The sequence below is a fragment of the Haemaphysalis longicornis genome, unplaced genomic scaffold (assembly GCF_048455015.1).
Source record: "Haemaphysalis longicornis isolate Haplotype H1 unplaced genomic scaffold, Haemaphysalis longicornis Haplotype H1 scaffold_4, whole genome shotgun sequence".
Classification (NCBI taxonomy): domain Eukaryota; kingdom Metazoa; phylum Arthropoda; class Arachnida; order Ixodida; family Ixodidae; genus Haemaphysalis; species Haemaphysalis longicornis.
In genome coordinates, this window is record NW_027526361.1 from 62,136,950 (window position 1) to 62,155,352 (window position 18,403).

General features: G+C 47.7%; 1 protein-coding gene across 1 annotated transcript; it reads right to left on the minus strand.

The window, feature by feature from the left end:
* Positions 1 to 9,549: 9,549 nt before the first annotated feature.
* Positions 9,550 to 13,563, minus strand: LOC144178828 (uncharacterized). Its single transcript, XM_077706958.1, has 3 exons — positions 13,245 to 13,563; positions 11,945 to 12,642; positions 9,550 to 10,091 (listed from the first exon to the last, which is right to left on the minus strand). The coding sequence occupies exons 1-3, from the start codon at positions 13,246 to 13,248 to the stop codon at positions 9,738 to 9,740; spliced, it is 1,056 nt and encodes a 351-aa protein (XP_077563084.1). The 5' UTR covers positions 13,249 to 13,563; the 3' UTR covers positions 9,550 to 9,737.
* Between the last annotated feature and the right edge of the window lie 4,840 nt (positions 13,564 to 18,403).

An 18,403-nucleotide genomic window follows, 5' to 3' on the forward strand; every position in this document is an offset into this window, starting at 1 on the left:
TCTGCCGATGTCAGCCAACATACTAACTTTTGTTTTAGGTACCTGCCCATAATACGTCATTCGTGACGCCACGAAACATACGATGCAGCGAGAGAATTGGAATTATGGCTTAAATGCATGTTAAATTTCCCAGTGCATAAAACCTCGTTCGCTGCCGGTCAAGCGCTGAGGGTGCTGTAAAACAACGTTTTTGAGTAAAAGAAACTGGATTTTGTCTTCGTGGTTCCTTAAACAACCGCTCCTCATCTCTCTTCTCCGGTTGAAAGGTCTCGATATATTTTTTTGACAACTCACTTTTAGGACACAATTTATCGACGAAACGTACTCATGAAAACGGGATCTCCGGCTGCGGGGGCCATTTAAAAGATTACAAATCTTTCTACAGCCACTGTTAACGCCTGATTTTGAATGAGCCAGTTACACTTCGCAAGCATTACGCTCCCGTTCAAAGATCGAGAAAGTCATACCATTTATAAGCCCACCTTTGTCATCGGACCTGCCATCCCGATCTGCCGCGATGTACGGCGAAACAACTGGGCCTATGCTGCTTGGAGGATTGACAAGGAAGGGCGAAAAAGTGAGGAACGACGGTGACAGAAATGACGAACAAGATCTTCGGTGTTTGCATCATAACCGCTGTTATGCGAGGGGAACCTTCCCTTGACATTCCTGATACTATTCCCTCTGTTTAGATGGAAATGTGACTGCGCGCGGCTTACCAAATGGTCGCAATAGGCTCACAGCTGACGTGAGAGCAACGTGGAGGGCCTCTAGGTATTGCCTGTTGTAACATCGCTTGCAGAACACGGTTGTGTTTACACCCGGTACCTGCCCATTTAAACATTAACTTTTCCAATATTTGCTTTATATTTTCAACACAGCCAGCTGGCGGCGAATACCATCTACTGCAACTGAAAAGTATGTAGAGCAGCACTGGGCGAGGCCCTTCCTCCATGGTAATCGCTTTCAATAAAAGCGAGGCCAACAGTCATAAAAACTTCAGGTGCCCTAGTCCACCGTGCCCTAGTCTCATTAGAGGGTAGCACAAAACTCAATTCCGCCCCTGGTGTCTGTCTCAACGTTGCTCCGTACAACACCCTGTATGATTTTTTGTATTTCAATGTTTGAGTCCTTGCATACTGATAGTTGTTAACTAACCGACACAGTAATGATTACTTCTGGGCGAACTCACTCCAGAATGGTGCTGCTGGCCGAAATGAAACAGCCTTTGTAGGCTAGATTGACGCAAACGAGTGAAGTAGACACATTACAGTAGAATTAATGCTCACTTCAGACGCCGCTCCGACGTTTCTATTGACCGAAATTTTAAATGAAAGCCTTCGTTATACGGCCATAAATTTTCAACCCGGGTACGGCTGTTCCGCCGTAGTACAAGTTCCCCCGATTGAAAAATTACTTTTGAAGTGCTTGAAGCCGAAGACAGTGCTGTTATAGTGAACTAGAATACCCAAGTATTCTAGTTCACTCTAGTGCTGTGGCGACATCTTTTCTCGCCTGCCGAAAGCTGGCAAAGCTGTGGCGACACCTTTCATCGCGCGGCAAAAGCTTCCCGCGTAGTAAGCATTTCCAACAGAAGATTGCGCCACCACTACTTGGCGTTGCTGCCAAGAGCACGGCGCGCCGCGATATGAAGGCTATTCGGCAACGTCCATTTCAAAGGAAATCAGCAGCCAGATTACTTCGATATCGTAATATAATCGCATGATAATTTCTTTTCGAATGCCTATCTCAGCATGTAAATAATTATGCACTAAGATTACTTTTTGTTGATTCAAACATCTACGTATGAGGTTAAAATTCCAGCCTCGACCTGCAGTCACGTGATTTATACACATGAGCATAAATACATTTTTTCCATTCCGAAGAATAAAGCTCTTTGTTTTATTGTTTATGTTTCACTACACATCCATAGAAATTTCTGTAGCGTTGCAAAGACTAATGTCTTTTTTTTTTTCTTTTTGGGGGGTATATCAGAGCGTGGAATAAGCGGGAGGGGGGAAACTGGGAATTTAATTTGAATAACATTTATTGAGGTGGGGACGCCGCATGGCCGTAGTTGGGGAAGGGGAAGAAGGGAAGGGGGAGGAGGTAACGATCAGTCAGTCATGATTGGGGCTCGTTCACGATGATCTCTGATATTTTGGGAGGGGGAGTGCACATGTAGACCAAATCTCACACTAGCCTCGCCAGTCCACTGTTAATTGAAAAAAACACCTGGAGCATGTAGGAAATTAGGGTTTTCGTAAGGGGGTGATCAAGAGACGAGATAGGGGGAAGAGCACGGAGCATAGAATCACGAGAAGATGCGAAAGCTGCACATTGCCAAGTTCGGCGTTTAAGGTCTGAGAAACATTTTGCTGACGATGGGGGCAGCACAGAGAGGCTGAAGAGGAGTCCAAGTGGAACCATTTCGTAGTGCGGCGGGGGTAAGCGCAGCACTAGCGAGTGTCTTGTTAACAAAGACATCTGTGTAGCGGGGTAGGGTAGGGACACCAAGCAGGCAAACCTGAAGAGTTTTATCGGTGAGCCGCTTTCAGCGAGAACGTCTTGCATGATCCAGTTGTAGGAGCGGATGTAGACCTGGACCGGGTGCAAGGTTGCGGGCAATCAAGAGAGGACAAGACTGAAGGCTCTCCCACGCTGCATTATGAGCAGCTTGACTGCCGCACCCCTGAGTCACATGCCCCGGAATCAAGGCGACGAGGATCTGCGTTCCGTTCTGACCCAGTAGGTTTACCATGGCTTGGATGTGATGAACGGTAGGGCGATCAGAGTAAGCCCTATGGAATTCTATGATGGCGGCGTGGGAATCAGTGACGAGGCGGACTCTGGATGGTGGTGGTGCATGATCAAGGTAGGTAGGTCATGTGATCCAGGGCTCCTAGGAGAGGGAGCAGCTCAGCTTAGAGAGGCGACGTCTCCCCGTCGCCTCTCTAAGGTGAGGCCATATGGTCACACTATTATGGTGTGGCCATAGTTGATGGATTGTGTGAGTTTAACGCGCCGACGCAACGCAGGCGATGAGGCGCGCCGTAGTGGAGGGCTCCGGATTAATTTTGACCACCTGGGGATCTTTAACGTGCGCCGAAATCTCGTACACACGGGCATTTTTGCTTTTCGCCTCCATCAGAAAAGAGGCCGCCGCGGCCGGGAATCGAACCCGTGACCTCGTGCTCAGCAGCACAACGCCTTAGCCACTGAGCCACCACGGCGGGTATGGTGTGGCCATAGTAGTGGTGCCGCTAAGATCAGGGTGTTCTTCACAGTACCATGCCAAACCGATAGAGTTGTCTTGTAGGCTCACGTCTGTAAACATGTCTACCTCGTTTCGCAGTCTCTTTTCCATGCATCGATGGAGAGCGCGTAGGTGGGGAACGACGCTCGCGATAGCAGATCATTGTGGAGAAACCACGGCACCTCGAACCCAAGGGGTGAAGGAGGTGATGGCATAGTTCAGAATGGGCGCGTTTGAGAGCCCCATGCAGTAATAGCAGCCCCCCGGATAGTGAGCGAGCAGCGGAGTAGATGGTGTTTCCGGGTCTCTTCAAGAATGACTGGCAAGGGAGGCAGGGGAGCAGCTTTCTCTAAAGCGCACATCCTAGTGTGCCGTGGGAGGTCTGTGATTCACCGCACGTACGCGCAATGTAGAACTTGTGGTTGCTTCATGTGATCTGGGCAGAGGCCATATGCAGGGGCGCCATAGAGAATTTTACCAAGGGCGACTGCTCCAGTGAACGCGAGGCAAGCCGACAGACTAGCTCCACCATACTTATTAAAGATTCTCGAGAACAAATGGAGCACTGGTTTCCAGTTGCGTCTCAGTTGAGTGATCCAACGACTGGCACTATTGTGGCTGTCCAATGGAATTCCCAAGAAGCCAACCTGGTCGCACTTGGTTTGAATCGGGAATCCGGCCAGGTAAATAATTTGATGAAAGTGAGGTGGCGGGTTATGTAGCCCGTGAACGAGTAGAAACTGTCTTATCAGGAGTCAACTCGGAAAGGTGCGCAGCCTATTTAGGCTCAGCTCCGAAGTGTTTACAGGTTTTATAACAGAATTCTCGTCATTTTGTTGGGTACTTAAACCGCTCTAGCGTTTTGTGTGCGAGGAGATAGAAGCAGCTGTACAAATTAACGTTTTACAACTCATATTTTGATTTTATTTACAATACTTCTAACCCTTCCTGGCTGTAGCAGGGGTTATCAAATTTCAAATTAGCTGTTTTACTACGTGTAGCCAGTGGTTGAAGGTCAGCGCTAGCAAGCAACAATGATACCAATTGTGATCTTTTGTAATTTCAATAAATAAACCCGCTGAGAATCTTCGGACTCATTCAAGTGTGTTAATTTCAGTTTTAGTATGTTGATCCCAGATGATAGCTGCGTACTCCAGCGCTGGTCTAACAATCGTCTTATTGGCCAACTATTTAGCGTAGGGTGTGGTATTCCTTATTTTGCGTCTCAGAAAACCCAGCTTTCGCTTCATCAGACCTGCAATGTCGTCGTATACTTGTCCCGCTTTAAGTTGGTGGATAGAGTAACACAAATATTTGAACTCCGCAGAACTCCTCAGCAGAACGGACCTCCCCAGTGGGCTCGCTCGCTTATAGGAGGTCTAGACTTCGTGTTTGGGTAGACCTTTCTCCTGCTGTTACCCAGGCATGGCCACCACGCTGTCATGCCCCGTTCAGTGTGAATTGCCCCTTCTGCACAGCTCCTGCTGTAGATGCCGGTACAGAACACGTACTGCGGACGTTCCTTTCATTGGAAGAAGTGAGAATGCGACACCTTTGAGGCACAGGCTCCAGACCACCTGACCTCCGCGAAATAGCAGTTAACATATAGTTGTAATGTGGCCTTTTTGTCATAAGGCGGGGTCGGCAACCTGCGTCCTGCCAGAACCCCCCCCCCCCTTTCCCCCTGTCATCTCCTATATGAAGGCCGACACGCGTGTTTTGGCCTCATATAGGGTTAAACGGGATGCAAGAACAAAGAATTGATCACTTCCAGTTGGCATTGTTCCCCATATTCACACTTAGCTGTATTGCTGCGAGTTGTGGTCAGATATTATTGTCAATTCGCAGAATTTTTGCTCTTGGCCTGCAAAATCCCGTCCCTCCCCCGCACGATCTGCCATCCAGCCAACGCCGTGTCGGCTTCATGCAACTCGGCTCTCCCCCTCAAAAGGTTGCCGACCCCTGCCATAACCAATACTATCGCAATAAAAAAAGAGCATGATTGTTGTCTTACGTCACGCTGCTGACGCTGCCCTGTGACTTACCGCTACGCATACAACCTAGGGCACAGGAGGGGGAGTATAGGGGGAATCAAAAGATAGCTAGAGTAGAGCGTTACAGATACAAAGATAAAAGAAAGAATAAAAGGATGTGGCTAAGTCAGGCTAGCACAATCAGTCCGGGCACGTCAGTCAGCAGCAAGTCAGTCCGGTCTGCAGGCGCTGCGTGAGGCGGGTCGTTTACAGGTAGCGGATCAGCTGGCCGAACACTTTCCGCAGGCCCACAGCAGCCGCACTCGACAGCAGCCTGCTTATTTCATGGAGACGTAGCAGCATAACGTAAAATATACCGGGGGCACCCAAGCCTTCTAACGTGTCTTGAATGTGAAACAGCATGACAACGGGAACTGGAGAATCCGCGGTGAGTCTCTGACTGCAGCTGTACTGGCCAATCCCCCTAAGTGGGTGTGCCAAATTTTGTGGCAGGGTTCGCTGACGCCACCGCCAAATGGGAATCGGAGCATTGCCAGTCCATGTGTTGTAGGGCAATAAACCAATTGACTTTGCATTAGGCGTACATATATTGTTGCGTCCTGTCAAACAGGGACACAGGGAAGTTGTCTTGGCGAAGACACAGGGGCAAACTATTTATTAGGCGAGGTGCCTAATTTGTCAGGGGAAACATACAGAGAGCACCGGTTCGTGGCTAGCATGGCGACCAAGAACCGAGCACACGAGCCGCTAGCCAACGCGCTCCTTCGTCGGCCTAGGCTGTGCCGCATCACACGGCACGTACCCACGCGGGGGATTAGCATGTCGGTCCTTGTTGATAATGCTCTCACCCCACAGACTGGCACGTGACAATGTAAAGCAATGAGCAGTGCGAGGCCGCACTGCTTGGGCCTCTTCCCAGGAAACAAGCTGCTGTCATTCAACTGGCAGTGGACGCCGCCAGGGACCACGGGTTCCTGACCGCCGTCTGATGGATGAAGACACCAGACATTCCCGTACGGCGCATTTGTCTTTAAAAGGGACGACAATAATGTCAGTTCTCTCTCTTTCTCTCTGTTTGAGAGCAGCTGCCATCACCAATGCCCAATACTCTTGATTTAGCAGTTTGCCAGTCCGATAACCATTCGAAATTCCGCACTGAGAAGCTACGCATTTGTATTGTGATAGCTTATAGAGCCATCTTGACACAGACGCGATGTAGCAGTTATGTCTCTCCAGGGAAAGCCATGTTTCCACATTCAAAGCACCTAAGCAGCCTTACGCGTACCTGGAAAGCCGTGTTACTTCAGGAGTAGTCGCAGAGTCTGGTTTAAGTCACTAGCCTGTTACAGCGTGCATGCGAGTTTAATTCCCATTCCTGCCGCAGTTATTTCCGTTGAAGGTGTGGGTAATTTCAAGGTCAATCGCTGCTTACAAAAGCCCGGTTTTTCGCTTAGTGGGGAACGTAACTCTCTCGCAATGAAGACTTCCATGGTGCGCATATATTACTTCGTCAAAGTGTGTTAAAGACGACCATTGCACTGCAATTTTACATTATAGCAAACTGATTTGTGCAGTATACATTCATCAGCATCACCAGCCTATATACGCCCACTGCAGGGCAAAGGCCTCTCCCATTAATCTCCAATTATCCCGGTCCTGTGCTAACTGCGACCAATTTATCCCCGCAAACTTCTTGATCGCATCTGCCCATCTAACTTTCTGCCGCCCCCTGCAACGCTTGCGTTCTCTAGTTATCCACCCTGTTACACTTAATGACCAACGGTTATCTTACCTTCGCATTACATGCCCTGCCCACGTCCATTTCTTTTTCTTAATTTCTACTAATATGTCCTTAACACGCGTTTGTTCCTTGACCCACTCCGCTCTAGTTTTGTCCCTTGATGTTGCATTTATCATCGTCCGCTTCATTGCCCGCTGAGTCGTTCTCAATTTAAGTTGAACCCTCTTAGTGAGCCTCCAAGTTTCTGCCCCGTACGTGAGTACCGGTAAGATGCAGCTGTCATACACTTTCTTCTTCAGGGACAATGGCAGGCTGCCATTTATTATCTGAGAATGTCTGCCGTATGCAGTTCACCCCATTCTTATCCTTCTAATTACCTCTGCCTCATGGTTAGGATCAGGGGTCACAACTTGGCCTAAGTAGATATATTCGCTTACCACTTCCACTGCCTCGCCACCTATCTCAAACCGCTGTGCTGTCCCGAGGTTATAGATCATTACTTTGGTTTTCTGCATATTAATTTTCAGGCCCACGGTTCTACTCTGTTTATCCAGTGCGGAAATCATGCGTTGCAATTCGTCCCCCGAGTTACTTAGCAAGGCAACGTAATTCGCAAATCTGAGGTTACTGAGGTATTCTCCATTAACCCTTACTCCCACCTGTTCTCAATGCAATGTTCTGAATACTTCGTGTAAACATTCTGTGAATAACATTAGAGAGATTTTGTCTCCTTGTCTGACGCCCTTCCTTATAGGTATTTTACTGCTCTGCTTATGGAGGATGATGGTAGCTGTGGACCCATTGTAGATATCCTCTAGTATTCGTACATAATGCTCATCTACGCCCTGGTTCCGTAATGCCTGAATGACTGCTGACGTTTCGACCGAGTCAAGCATTTGACTCGGTCGAAACCTCAGCCGTATACATTATCGACTGCTAACCTGATCTTCATAACTGCACCGAACACCGTAATGCATGTCGCTAAAAAGAGCTGATTGCAAATGTCCATCGACGTAATACCGCTTGCACCTCGTTTTAACGTATATGGGCACTAAGGTGGTTTTCGGAAAGGAGGGATCTTGAGCTACGCTGCTCAACCAAGTCTTTCACGAGGTCACAGAAATTTAAACTGGTGGGGTTGCTTGGGGATGAAACGAGGGCAATTAAGCCCTCCGTATGATTCAGAGATTGAGAAAGTAGTCTCCAATTAACCGAACCTGTTCTCTCATTGTTATTACCCTTTTCCTTTTGCGCGCTTTCCTTCTCCACTCCGACACCTTGACTCATCCCACACCCGCGTGCGTATCGCCAAGCAAGGAGGACAACTAACGAAGACAAACTTTGCTGCTTGCTTTATCGATACTTTCGTAATTAGCATGCTCATATTACTCTTGTAGGCCTCAGTGCATGTCTCTAGCACGCGTTTTTAAGTAGAATACCACAACGTATACACAAAATCCACCTTTAGTAAGCTGAGGTCATAAAACTGCGTTGCGTACCGAGCTTTATACAGTATGCATGTTTGCGTCGTGTTCCGGAATCCCCTGGTGCGAATACCACTCAGACCCAAGGTTACTCAATGTTCCTTTCGACTCCTTTACCTCGTTTACAAGGGCTTCCCTGGGAAATTCCGTGTCACTCCAAGCACGTTATCACCTGCTTTTTTTCAAATTTTTTGATCCGTTGGACATCTTGTGTCCCAAGGACACCAGATTTTCGACCAACAAGTGCTATCGCATATAACGAAGCACCACAAGTGGACAGCGTGGGCGAAATGAGTTCACCGGGAAAATTTTAACAGGGTTTACGAGTGCTCGCGCCGCTGTTGCACCTAACAGTACATATGGAAGAAAGTACATGAGCTTCACGGCGATAGAATGTATATTTAAGTGTGCGTTTTCCTGTCATTAAAATTAGTTGGAAGCCAGCGCTCGATTGTAGTTCCTCTTATTTGTCCCTGGTCAGTTTTTGCGCTGTCAAGCTCATAGATTACCAACTAGCCCGCACCCGCACGATCAAAATATGTTGAATGTTAGGCTGACCCCACCACTGCCCCCTCAATTCGAGTGGCTTCTTAATTATAATAAGCCAACCATCCTTGGAAGGTATACCCATCTCATTACCCTGCCTGCTGACATACACCACTGCTTGGCTGCCACCTACACTCTAAGAAAAAAGGGTAGAAAAAGGGATGAAATCGAGGCTTTTCTCCCCGGACCAGCGAGATTCTCCCTTTAGCTCACGAAAGGGGGAAATCTTCCTCCACGCCTAGGGGTAGAAACGCGCTCCTCCCTCGTAAAGGGAGAATCTTTCTACCTCTTAGGGAGCAATATATGATACATTCCTGTTTCACCCTTAAGGGAGAAACAACCACACCCTTTTTTCTTAGAGTGTAGCTTTAGTAAGCAAGCGAGCTAAAAAACTGCAAACGATAAATGATTTTTTCGCGAGCCACGCCGTGACCTTGTGCGCGAACGTCCTCCCTAATCGGCCGCAAGCGCGCCAATTTTTCGTGCTTGCGTCGAAAGCACTATACTGATATCCAAATGAACTCGAAATTGTGATAACATATAGCAATACTTTTTATTCAATGATGAATGATGAACAACAGAGCATGGGAACAGTACAATACGTGATGGGAGTATACAGGGGATAAAAAATGGCATGCCATTTCAGCGTGCAAACAAATGATAAAAGGAAAGATGAAAAAGAAATAAACGCGCATACTCCTTCCTCCGGCTTCTCTTCACTCGTTCCATACGGAATTGCCGCCGTAGTAGGCCTCGGCCTGCGAGCACGGCAGCGCTTCGTCGCGCTCCCGGCACTCGAACTGTTCCTGGTCGAACACGTGGTCTTCCTCGCAGCGGAACGAGTTCGCCACGAAGACGCGCCAGCCGTCGGCTCCCGGTTTCACCGTGCACACGTGGAAGTAGGCGCACTCGAGCTCCACGTCCGCGTAGTAGCCGTACGGGCGGCCGTCGCAGCTGAAGTTCGAAGGCGGCGCCTTCGAGACGGGGCGGCCGTTGGACGCCGTCGGTGCGTGCAGTGCTATGGTGTTCCGCAGACCGAGGCCGGCCAGCACCACTTCGGAGGAGAGCAGCTGCCCCGTGAGGAAACAGAGTTCAGTCAAATCTCGTTAACATACAAAATCTAAAATATCGCCGTGAACCATGTAAACTTGTTTTTCCTTCAAGACAACTGCGTCATCTTTGGCTTCGTGACAATATGGATCTTAGACGATTCTCCAAAAATCAAGGACGACGGAAACGCGAATAAAAAAATCCTGAAAACGGACCACGGCGACGCCCTGCACTTGCACAAAACTGCATAATTGGCGGTATTAACCCACTTAATCGTTATAATGGTGTAATTGTACACCTTTGGAGAGAAGAAACAAAGGAAAACTTCAAAACAATAAAATAACGCAACATGTACACTCGAAAGCTTTATGACAGTAAACACGGGAGCGCGTGCCGCTCATTACATGAAGAGCGCACTCCCTGAAAGCGCTTTATCGCGAGGCTGCCTGCTGCATTAGTAACGTGATCAGATAACGCATTTTTTGTCACCCAATCGGGCAGCGAAAACCAAAAGTTCTTAATGCGTTCGCTGGGTTTCGCGCTCGATAAAAAGCTCCTAATCGGCACAAGTATTCTCTGGGATAGTTTCCAGATATCTAACGTAGCTACCGCAACAGACAACAGCGCAATCAACCTTTTTTGGGAGTGGATCCGCCGAATGTACGAACTACGAAAGTTCGTCATCTTATCGCTAAACCGTTCTGCTTGTACTAAGCGGCACGCGCTCCAGTGTTTACTGTCATAAAGCTTACGACTGTACTTGGCTACTGACAACTAAATCAGCCTATAAATCAATAACAATGGAAACAAGTGGCGTAGAATGCTACGCATTCGTAGAGAATTCTCTAAATTTGTGCACATTCTTTTTTTGGGCGCGCTCTGAACTGCAAAGTAAGAAAAGACGAAACTTTTTCCGTTGTGCCAGAATAACCTCACAACTAGCGAAACTTGATTAAAATAAAGAGCCCAGGGCCGAGCGCAAACACAACACGAGAAGCATGTGAAAAAAGGCGGGCCGTGCTCGTCTTTTGTTTGCGCTTGGCCCTTGACTTTTTAAATCATGAATCAATAACATGTTGAATACGTTCTAACGAAACCAGGAGCCGGATTTTGCAAAGTTCCGGACGCCATGTTGAAATGACGCTGTATTGACTTGAGAAATGCATGTTCTCCTTGCTTCGGATGTCTGTGGGCGTGCGAGACCCTAAAGTAAACACGGCGCCACGAAAGAGCTAACGGTGGTAGCGATGCACGAAAGAACGGTGTATACGTCGTTTCACGCATCCCTTCGCGCATTACGTTCAAAATGACGACCGGCGCTTAACAGAATTCGGTCCACGTTCGAAATTTGCGAGCCTCCGCGCTATCAGCCCAAGGCGTGCGACTAAAAAACGCACGCGTAAATGTAAGCGGAACATTCCCCTTGTGCCACCAGTTGTTCGCGTATCACCTTCAAAAAGAATAAATGACTTCAAATGCGCAGACAGATTTCAATGACTCGCTTTCAATGAAAGGCTGAAACGATAACCCGTGACGTGGTGGTACGTCACGTCGGTCTGAGATGAACAACTATGCCCTAGTCGCCGCCCATGAATTTGCCTTTTCGGTGTCTAAAAGCGTCGCAATTTAACTAGCCTCACAACACTGAAACACACATAGAACAATGTCCTGTCCTCTTAAATAACATCCTGGCGCCGGTCCTATCTCTCGTTTATATATGCAACAACAAGTCCAACAACACGCCGTAGTGGAATAATAAAAAAAAAAACGACAGACGAACGGACGCACAATAACACGAAGTTACCACGGTTGATTTCAACAACAAACATCAGCACTAACACCTCATAGTAGGCGTTTAACCTCAGAGTCTTACCTTGTTGCCCACGGGGCTACGGTACACCGAGTCCTCGGGCAAGTCTGGAAGATAGAGCTCCCCTCTCGGGGACAGGTTGACCACCCGTGAAGGCTTACGCGGCCCCCAAGGAGCCGTGAATCCCGGCCTGGTCCTAAAGTAGCGCTCGGAGTGTTCGCACGGCCTCGCCAGGTCGGGATAGTTGCACGACGACGTGAACTGATCGAACACTGTCGGTATCGGGCACGACATCTTGAACGCGGTATCAACATCGGCGACGCGCGTGCACACGTAGTACGACCTGCATCCCGAGCGAACGTCAGCGTAGCTTCCGTCCACGAGCGATTCGCAACTGAAGGCCTCTTCGGATGTCCGCGAAGCCAACACTGCGGTGCGCAGTGTGAAGGCCTCGTTGATCCCGTATTGGTATTCGGCTTGTTTGCACGCCTCCAGACTGGTCGCCGAGGCCTCGACGCAGGCGAAGCGCAGCTGGTCGAACTGCTCACCTGCGGGGCAGTCATAGGTGAACTGGTTCGTCACTGTCTCACCGTCGATCAACTGAGGGTTGCAGATGTGGAAGATGCGACAGCCGTGCTCCGGGTCGGCGTAGAAGCCGTACGGCCGCGCCTTGCACGAGAACGATGACTCGAGGCCGGCATTGACGGCATCCGCGCAACAGTCATCGATCAAGAGGGCGCCGATGAGAGCGACGAGTAGCTCTGTGGACAAAAAGAAAATTATTATGCACATATTACGCAATGCTCAAGGAGCCAGGAATTTCTTAAAATTGACCTTGAGCTTCCTAAAACCGATAGATATTTTTAAAATTTTGATCTCTCCCTCGTGCTAGTCTGGGCAGTCGGACACACACCGGTTGTGATAACTATCTGACATGGGGACTACATTCACCAGGGATCAGTAACGGGTATAAAATTCGCACTTGACGAAAGGTGTCTTTCCCAACACATTGAAAACGTCATGTTGTGGCTTCATGCTTTACAGTCGTTGTAGAGCAGACTGGTTGTTCAAAAGCGGTGTGCACAGACGAGTAAGTAGTGCAACAAGCTACCCAATTTTTTTAGGCTGCTGGAACAGCGTTCACCTCTGGGTCGTAGTTGCTATTACGTGTCTTTAGTTCGGGTAGATTCGATATTAAAAATGCAATCCTGTGAATCTGATATTACATACCGTGCCCTGCTTTTAATGCGGTAAACGCGACTTATGTGAGGGCCCAGAATAAATGGTGCAGTATAGCCTGCCGACACAAGCCGCGAAAAATACACAGCGCGACTCTTGCGAAATACTCGGAAGGAGGACTTACCCATGACACTCCCGCTGAAGCGTCGCAGTCAAACTGATTGAAAAATACGTGCAACGTGGGATCCAGGTGGAAGGGGGAAATCTTGCTATCTTTTCTTCCTTCTCAGTGCCACAAGTGAATCTTATCTGCACACCCCGTGCCAGCGGTCAGCGCCGTAGCCTGATTAAAGCGTCCAGAAGTAATCGGGTGTGTTCGGCGTAGAATCGAAGACGCTGGGCGAGTTGGAACGGGTTCATAATTGAACATATCACTCTACGAAGTAGCGAATGCACGACAAGATACAGACAAGCGCGCACATCATATGTGCTATGTTCACCTAAAATAGCTTAGTTCGCGCACATAGAAATCATGCCCCCCCTCCCCCAACCCCCCTCAAAAAAGAAGGAACTGGCCTTTATGCGTTACATGAGGACGCATGCATGGGAATTATAACTTTTCCAACTTTCAGACACCCACGTGTGACTCCAACAAGTTCAGGAAAAGAGTAGCGGGGTGAGGGAGGGAAGGGGTGCGCATGGCGGGAGATGATAATGATGCTGATTAGTGGCTTTCCCTTTGAATCGGGACGTCGGTAGTCAGCAACCTACTTGCCTGTGTTATTCCATTTACGTGCCCTACTCTTAGCTAAACTAATAGATTGCCTCCCCCCAGTTCCCCCCAGCTCCCCCCACCCCTGTTTTAAACTCCCATCACTCCCTTCCCTTTTTTTTCTTTCACCTGCTGCTCTAACTTGCCATCCGTATGATTACTCCCCCTGCGTACCCATCTGTTACCACCATCCGCCAGCAGCCTGACAAAATATTTCTGCTGCCGCTTTGCCTTGGTCCCGACCAACCTGGTTTCAACCACAGTGGCAACACTTCTCTTCTATCTATCCTTTCTTTACCTCTCTTTACTTTTCTCTCACCTATCCTATTCTCCCCCACTATATTCCCACCCCCGGACTGGGCTGAATGCAGGTGAACCCCCTGATTGATTTAAAAATGTCCCCAGTCCATTTTTACATACCCCTGCCCCTCCGCGCCACACACTGCAAATGTCGTCGCACGACGATAGTCGCCTGCCGCCTCTGCCACGTAACCCATTCTCCGCTATACACTAGTAAAAAATTCAACGACACTCGAGACTGCATCTGGGTAATAATGCTGAAGGGTTAGATTATTTCAAGTTAAGTGACCCTCTATGGCTACTGGTGCATCTATCGGGATTACGTCACCTCTCGTTTGTAATGGTTGCGACGGTGACGTTGTCGGTGGTTTTAGCTACAACGATACTCGCGTTTATAAGCACGGGTTTAAATGCCAGGCCCAAATACACTCTATTTCCTTCACGACAGGGTTATGTGCGAGTGCTGCAGTCCCTATTAGATGAGCCAGAAACTTCTGGCGGTGTTCCCTCAAACCTGGTGTTAACCACACAGTTCGATTTCATCCGCACAGGACACTTTGTCCCCTTTGAAAGCTCTGTGCATGACACTCGATGCAGGCTGGGCTGTTGAATGCAAAAAAAAAAAAAAAATCTCACCTGACAGCTGTTCTCCTGCAACTTTCGGTTGCGATAAGTCACTTACCTTGTGCGATAGAAGCTTTTCACAATTGCGAGAACAAATATACAGCTACAAGAGACTGAGTCGCAGCCACAAGAGGTGAGAGTTCTCTTGGCAAGGTTTGCTAAACCAGCAGTGCGCATGTATGTTTTGCATGAGAGTGTATGGTGTAGATGAGTTTCGGGAGTTGGGGCCCAATTCTCTACAACGAGAGGCCGTCGTTTTGAAGCGGCGCAATAGCGCTATGGAAATGCGTGTGTTCTTGGGTTGGGGCGCCGCTTTGAGGGCCGGAAGAAGAGCGAAAACCCCTTAGGGGTTCACTGTAACAAAGGCGCCAAGCGACACGCCGTACGACGGGGGGAAGCGCGTGTCGCTTTGCGCCTTTGTTACAGTGAACCCCTAAGGGGTTTTCGCTCTTCTTCCGGCCCTCAAAGCGGCGCCCCAACCCAAGAACACACGCATTTCCATAGCGCTATTGCGCCGCTCCAAAACGACGGCCTCTCGTTGTAGAGAACTGGGCCCCTGGAGACACCATTGCGAATTCGCCGTGTCGCCCCTGTTGCAGATACGTTTGACGTCAGGTTCGTGAGCGGGGGAAGATTGAAGAGCATCGTTTTAAGGGGGGTTGCTGACCAAATAATTATAACTGGATGATAAGGTGACGAGCCCCGAAGCGGTGATCTCTTTATCCGAGAAGTAAACATTTGGCGAGGGATTTTCAGAGTCCAGGGATGCGGATGACGTTCTAAAACGTAGTGGTCTTGAGCCTGACTGCGCATGCGGTAATGAAAAAGCCTAGCATGTTGACATATGCGTAGCAGCCATGCCGTTACCCCTCACACCTAACAATTGTTGGCGCAAGTTTCGTAGCTATAACATACGTACCCCTCCTTCGTAATTGTCAGCCCCTCTTTTCAGATATTTATTTTCATGAATTTTTCTTTATTCTCATCCTGTTTCTTTATTTGCCATATCATCATGCCTTATTTGCTTGCATAGTTGACATTTTGGGCTGTATAACTGGAAGGGCACACACGTGCTACCAGAACTCGCGTAGACACTATCAATAATAATTGGCTCCTTCGGGTTTCTTCAAATCTTGTATCGCTCAATATTTACAACGGATACAGGCGCTAATATTTCAATCCTATTTTTACAGTAAGGCTGTCTGGGCTGCCTTAATCAAAATATTTTGGGACGGTGCAACCACGCACACACACAAAAGAAAAATTCCAGGGCTATCTCCACTAACGGGAAACGTTGGGAGGGGCGAAGCATGCAGTGTACAAGTGTATTGAAAAATTTTAAGCGTCTCTCTTGCCACACGGCGCGCGCTGATTTGGCGCCTGAGAAGCTCCGGTGGGAGGAGCAATCACGCGCTTGCTGAGGCGGTGGTGCCCTCTCTTGCGTATAACAGGATTTAAGCAATTAAATGCGTGGTCTCTGCGAGCGGCAGCCGGCGGCGTGCCGTTAAGGCTTAGCGCCGTTGCTCCGGTCGTCCCAATCGCCCGGAGAGAGCGTAAGTTGTAAAGGAGGCGTGGCCCCGTGTGGTCGTAGACAACGAAAACTCGGCCGTCGCAGCCTATGTGCCACGCTTAATGAAAAAGATTACCGCACACCAACGCAGGAGAAAGGTAGAAGTAGATACTGGTGCCTTTGAAATTTTGACGTAGACTATGCCCTGGGTGAAGCCTGTGAATTCGTTGCGCAGAAGTATTCTTTTTTGTAGTCACGGATGGTTCCAAAACGCAATGTGTTTGCCGGTTTTATTTCTGAAAAACTCGTACATGTTGCTTAGCATCTAATTAATTTTTATATGGAGACCAAGCCGAGTACTTTTAAAAACATTTTTTGTACCAATGATAATATTGTTCATTATTATTTATTTTCAGGCGATATACAAGCAACTAATAAATGTCAGTTGCCAGGGTTCACATATGCCCTTAAATAGATTAGCCCAATACAGTGTTGCGCAGGAGATAACATCTACATGCAATGGCAAATTTTGCTTTGAAGTTGCATAACACTGAACCTGGGGCATTTTTTTTTCTTTTCGCGGTTTTCAACAGTTCAAGGTAACGAACTGGAAATATGGTGTGGTCAAAAACGGAAAAAACCTTATGCACATGGAGGATAGATCGTATATTACTTCTATCGCTCATCTCGATGGCCTGTCTGCTAGTGTGTAGAAATGTTGTGGGCGTGTTCCGTGCGTTCCGAGCAAGAATCAGATTATGTTAATTCAACCGATGGAAGTCCAATCATTAATAAACACGAAAACGCTACCTATGTCGTTTTTTTTTTCATTTAAACGTGCGGTCTTTGACAAATAAAGTAGACGACATGGCAACACTACTTCAAACGTTTGGCACAACCTTTATAGCGAAACTATCTACACAGACGATCGAGGTATACTTCAGTAGTGGAAGTGTATTGCCCAAATGGCTATAGATATATCAGTATTTCTTCCGCAATAGGCAGGGTAAACGTAGTGGTGCCGTTTTTCTTCTTGTTCAGGAATGCATCGCCTGTGACATAATCGAATAATACAGCTTAGTTACACGTCATTGTGAATAAGTCACCCTGCATTTTAACAAGAGCCTAATATCGGTTATGTACAGACCGCCTCCAGCGGACTTATTAAATTAATTCATTTCCTTTGTTGACCTTTTCTTTTATGCATTAGAGCAAAATATTGATCTTTATTTAGGTGCACCTCAATAAATATCACTTTTTTGCTCTAATACATAATGTATCTGCAAGCATCTGCGTTTGTATCTGCAAGAATGCATGTAAATATTCGCATCACCATGCCAATACGAATACTGACATGCATGCTTGCAGATACAAACGCGCAAAGAGACTTTAGGTTACCATAAATGGAGGTGCTCTAAATGATCTAACAAAAATGTTTACACGAGTTACGATAAATAGTTCTCTACTTGGTGTGTTTTTTTTACTAATTTCCCCAAACGACTTACTTACGACCGAAGTTGTGCATGCAGATATTAGCGATCACCTTGAGGTAAACTGCTCACTTAAAAAAATGGTACCCTTAATAAAAAAGTCACGCCAACAAATTATGTGCAGCCAATCTATAAATTCAGAAACATTCTTCTGAAAAAAAGCATGTAGAGTCGATAGCGGTGTGAAACCCATCGCGGAAAACCATAACATTTTCACTCATCAAATAATTTGGTAGCGAGAGTGCAGTAGGTACCAATTGAGACCCCTAAGCATATTAAAGGGACCCTGCAACACTTTTTTGATAAACGCTTTCACTCTTTTCTTCACTTCTGGAAGTACTGCGAAAGCTACAGTTATCGCCAGCAGGGAGCGGCTATGCGTGATTTGCTCATCGCACCAGATATGCCTTCCGTTTCTGCTTTGTTTTTTTTTTTTCTCTCTCTCTTTTTTCTTAAGGGGAGGGGGGGGGGGGGGCGGGGAGGCTTTCTTTTTAAAGTCACTATCGAAAAGTGTTCATTGCTGCAACTGAAGGAAAACCGGCCAACAGCTGCTACATGGCCTCAGTGACGTAATTCGGGCCGTCGAAATACGTCAAGATCAATAAAGAGAAAAAAAATATTTTGAACGAGTTTCCAAGTTATCTGAT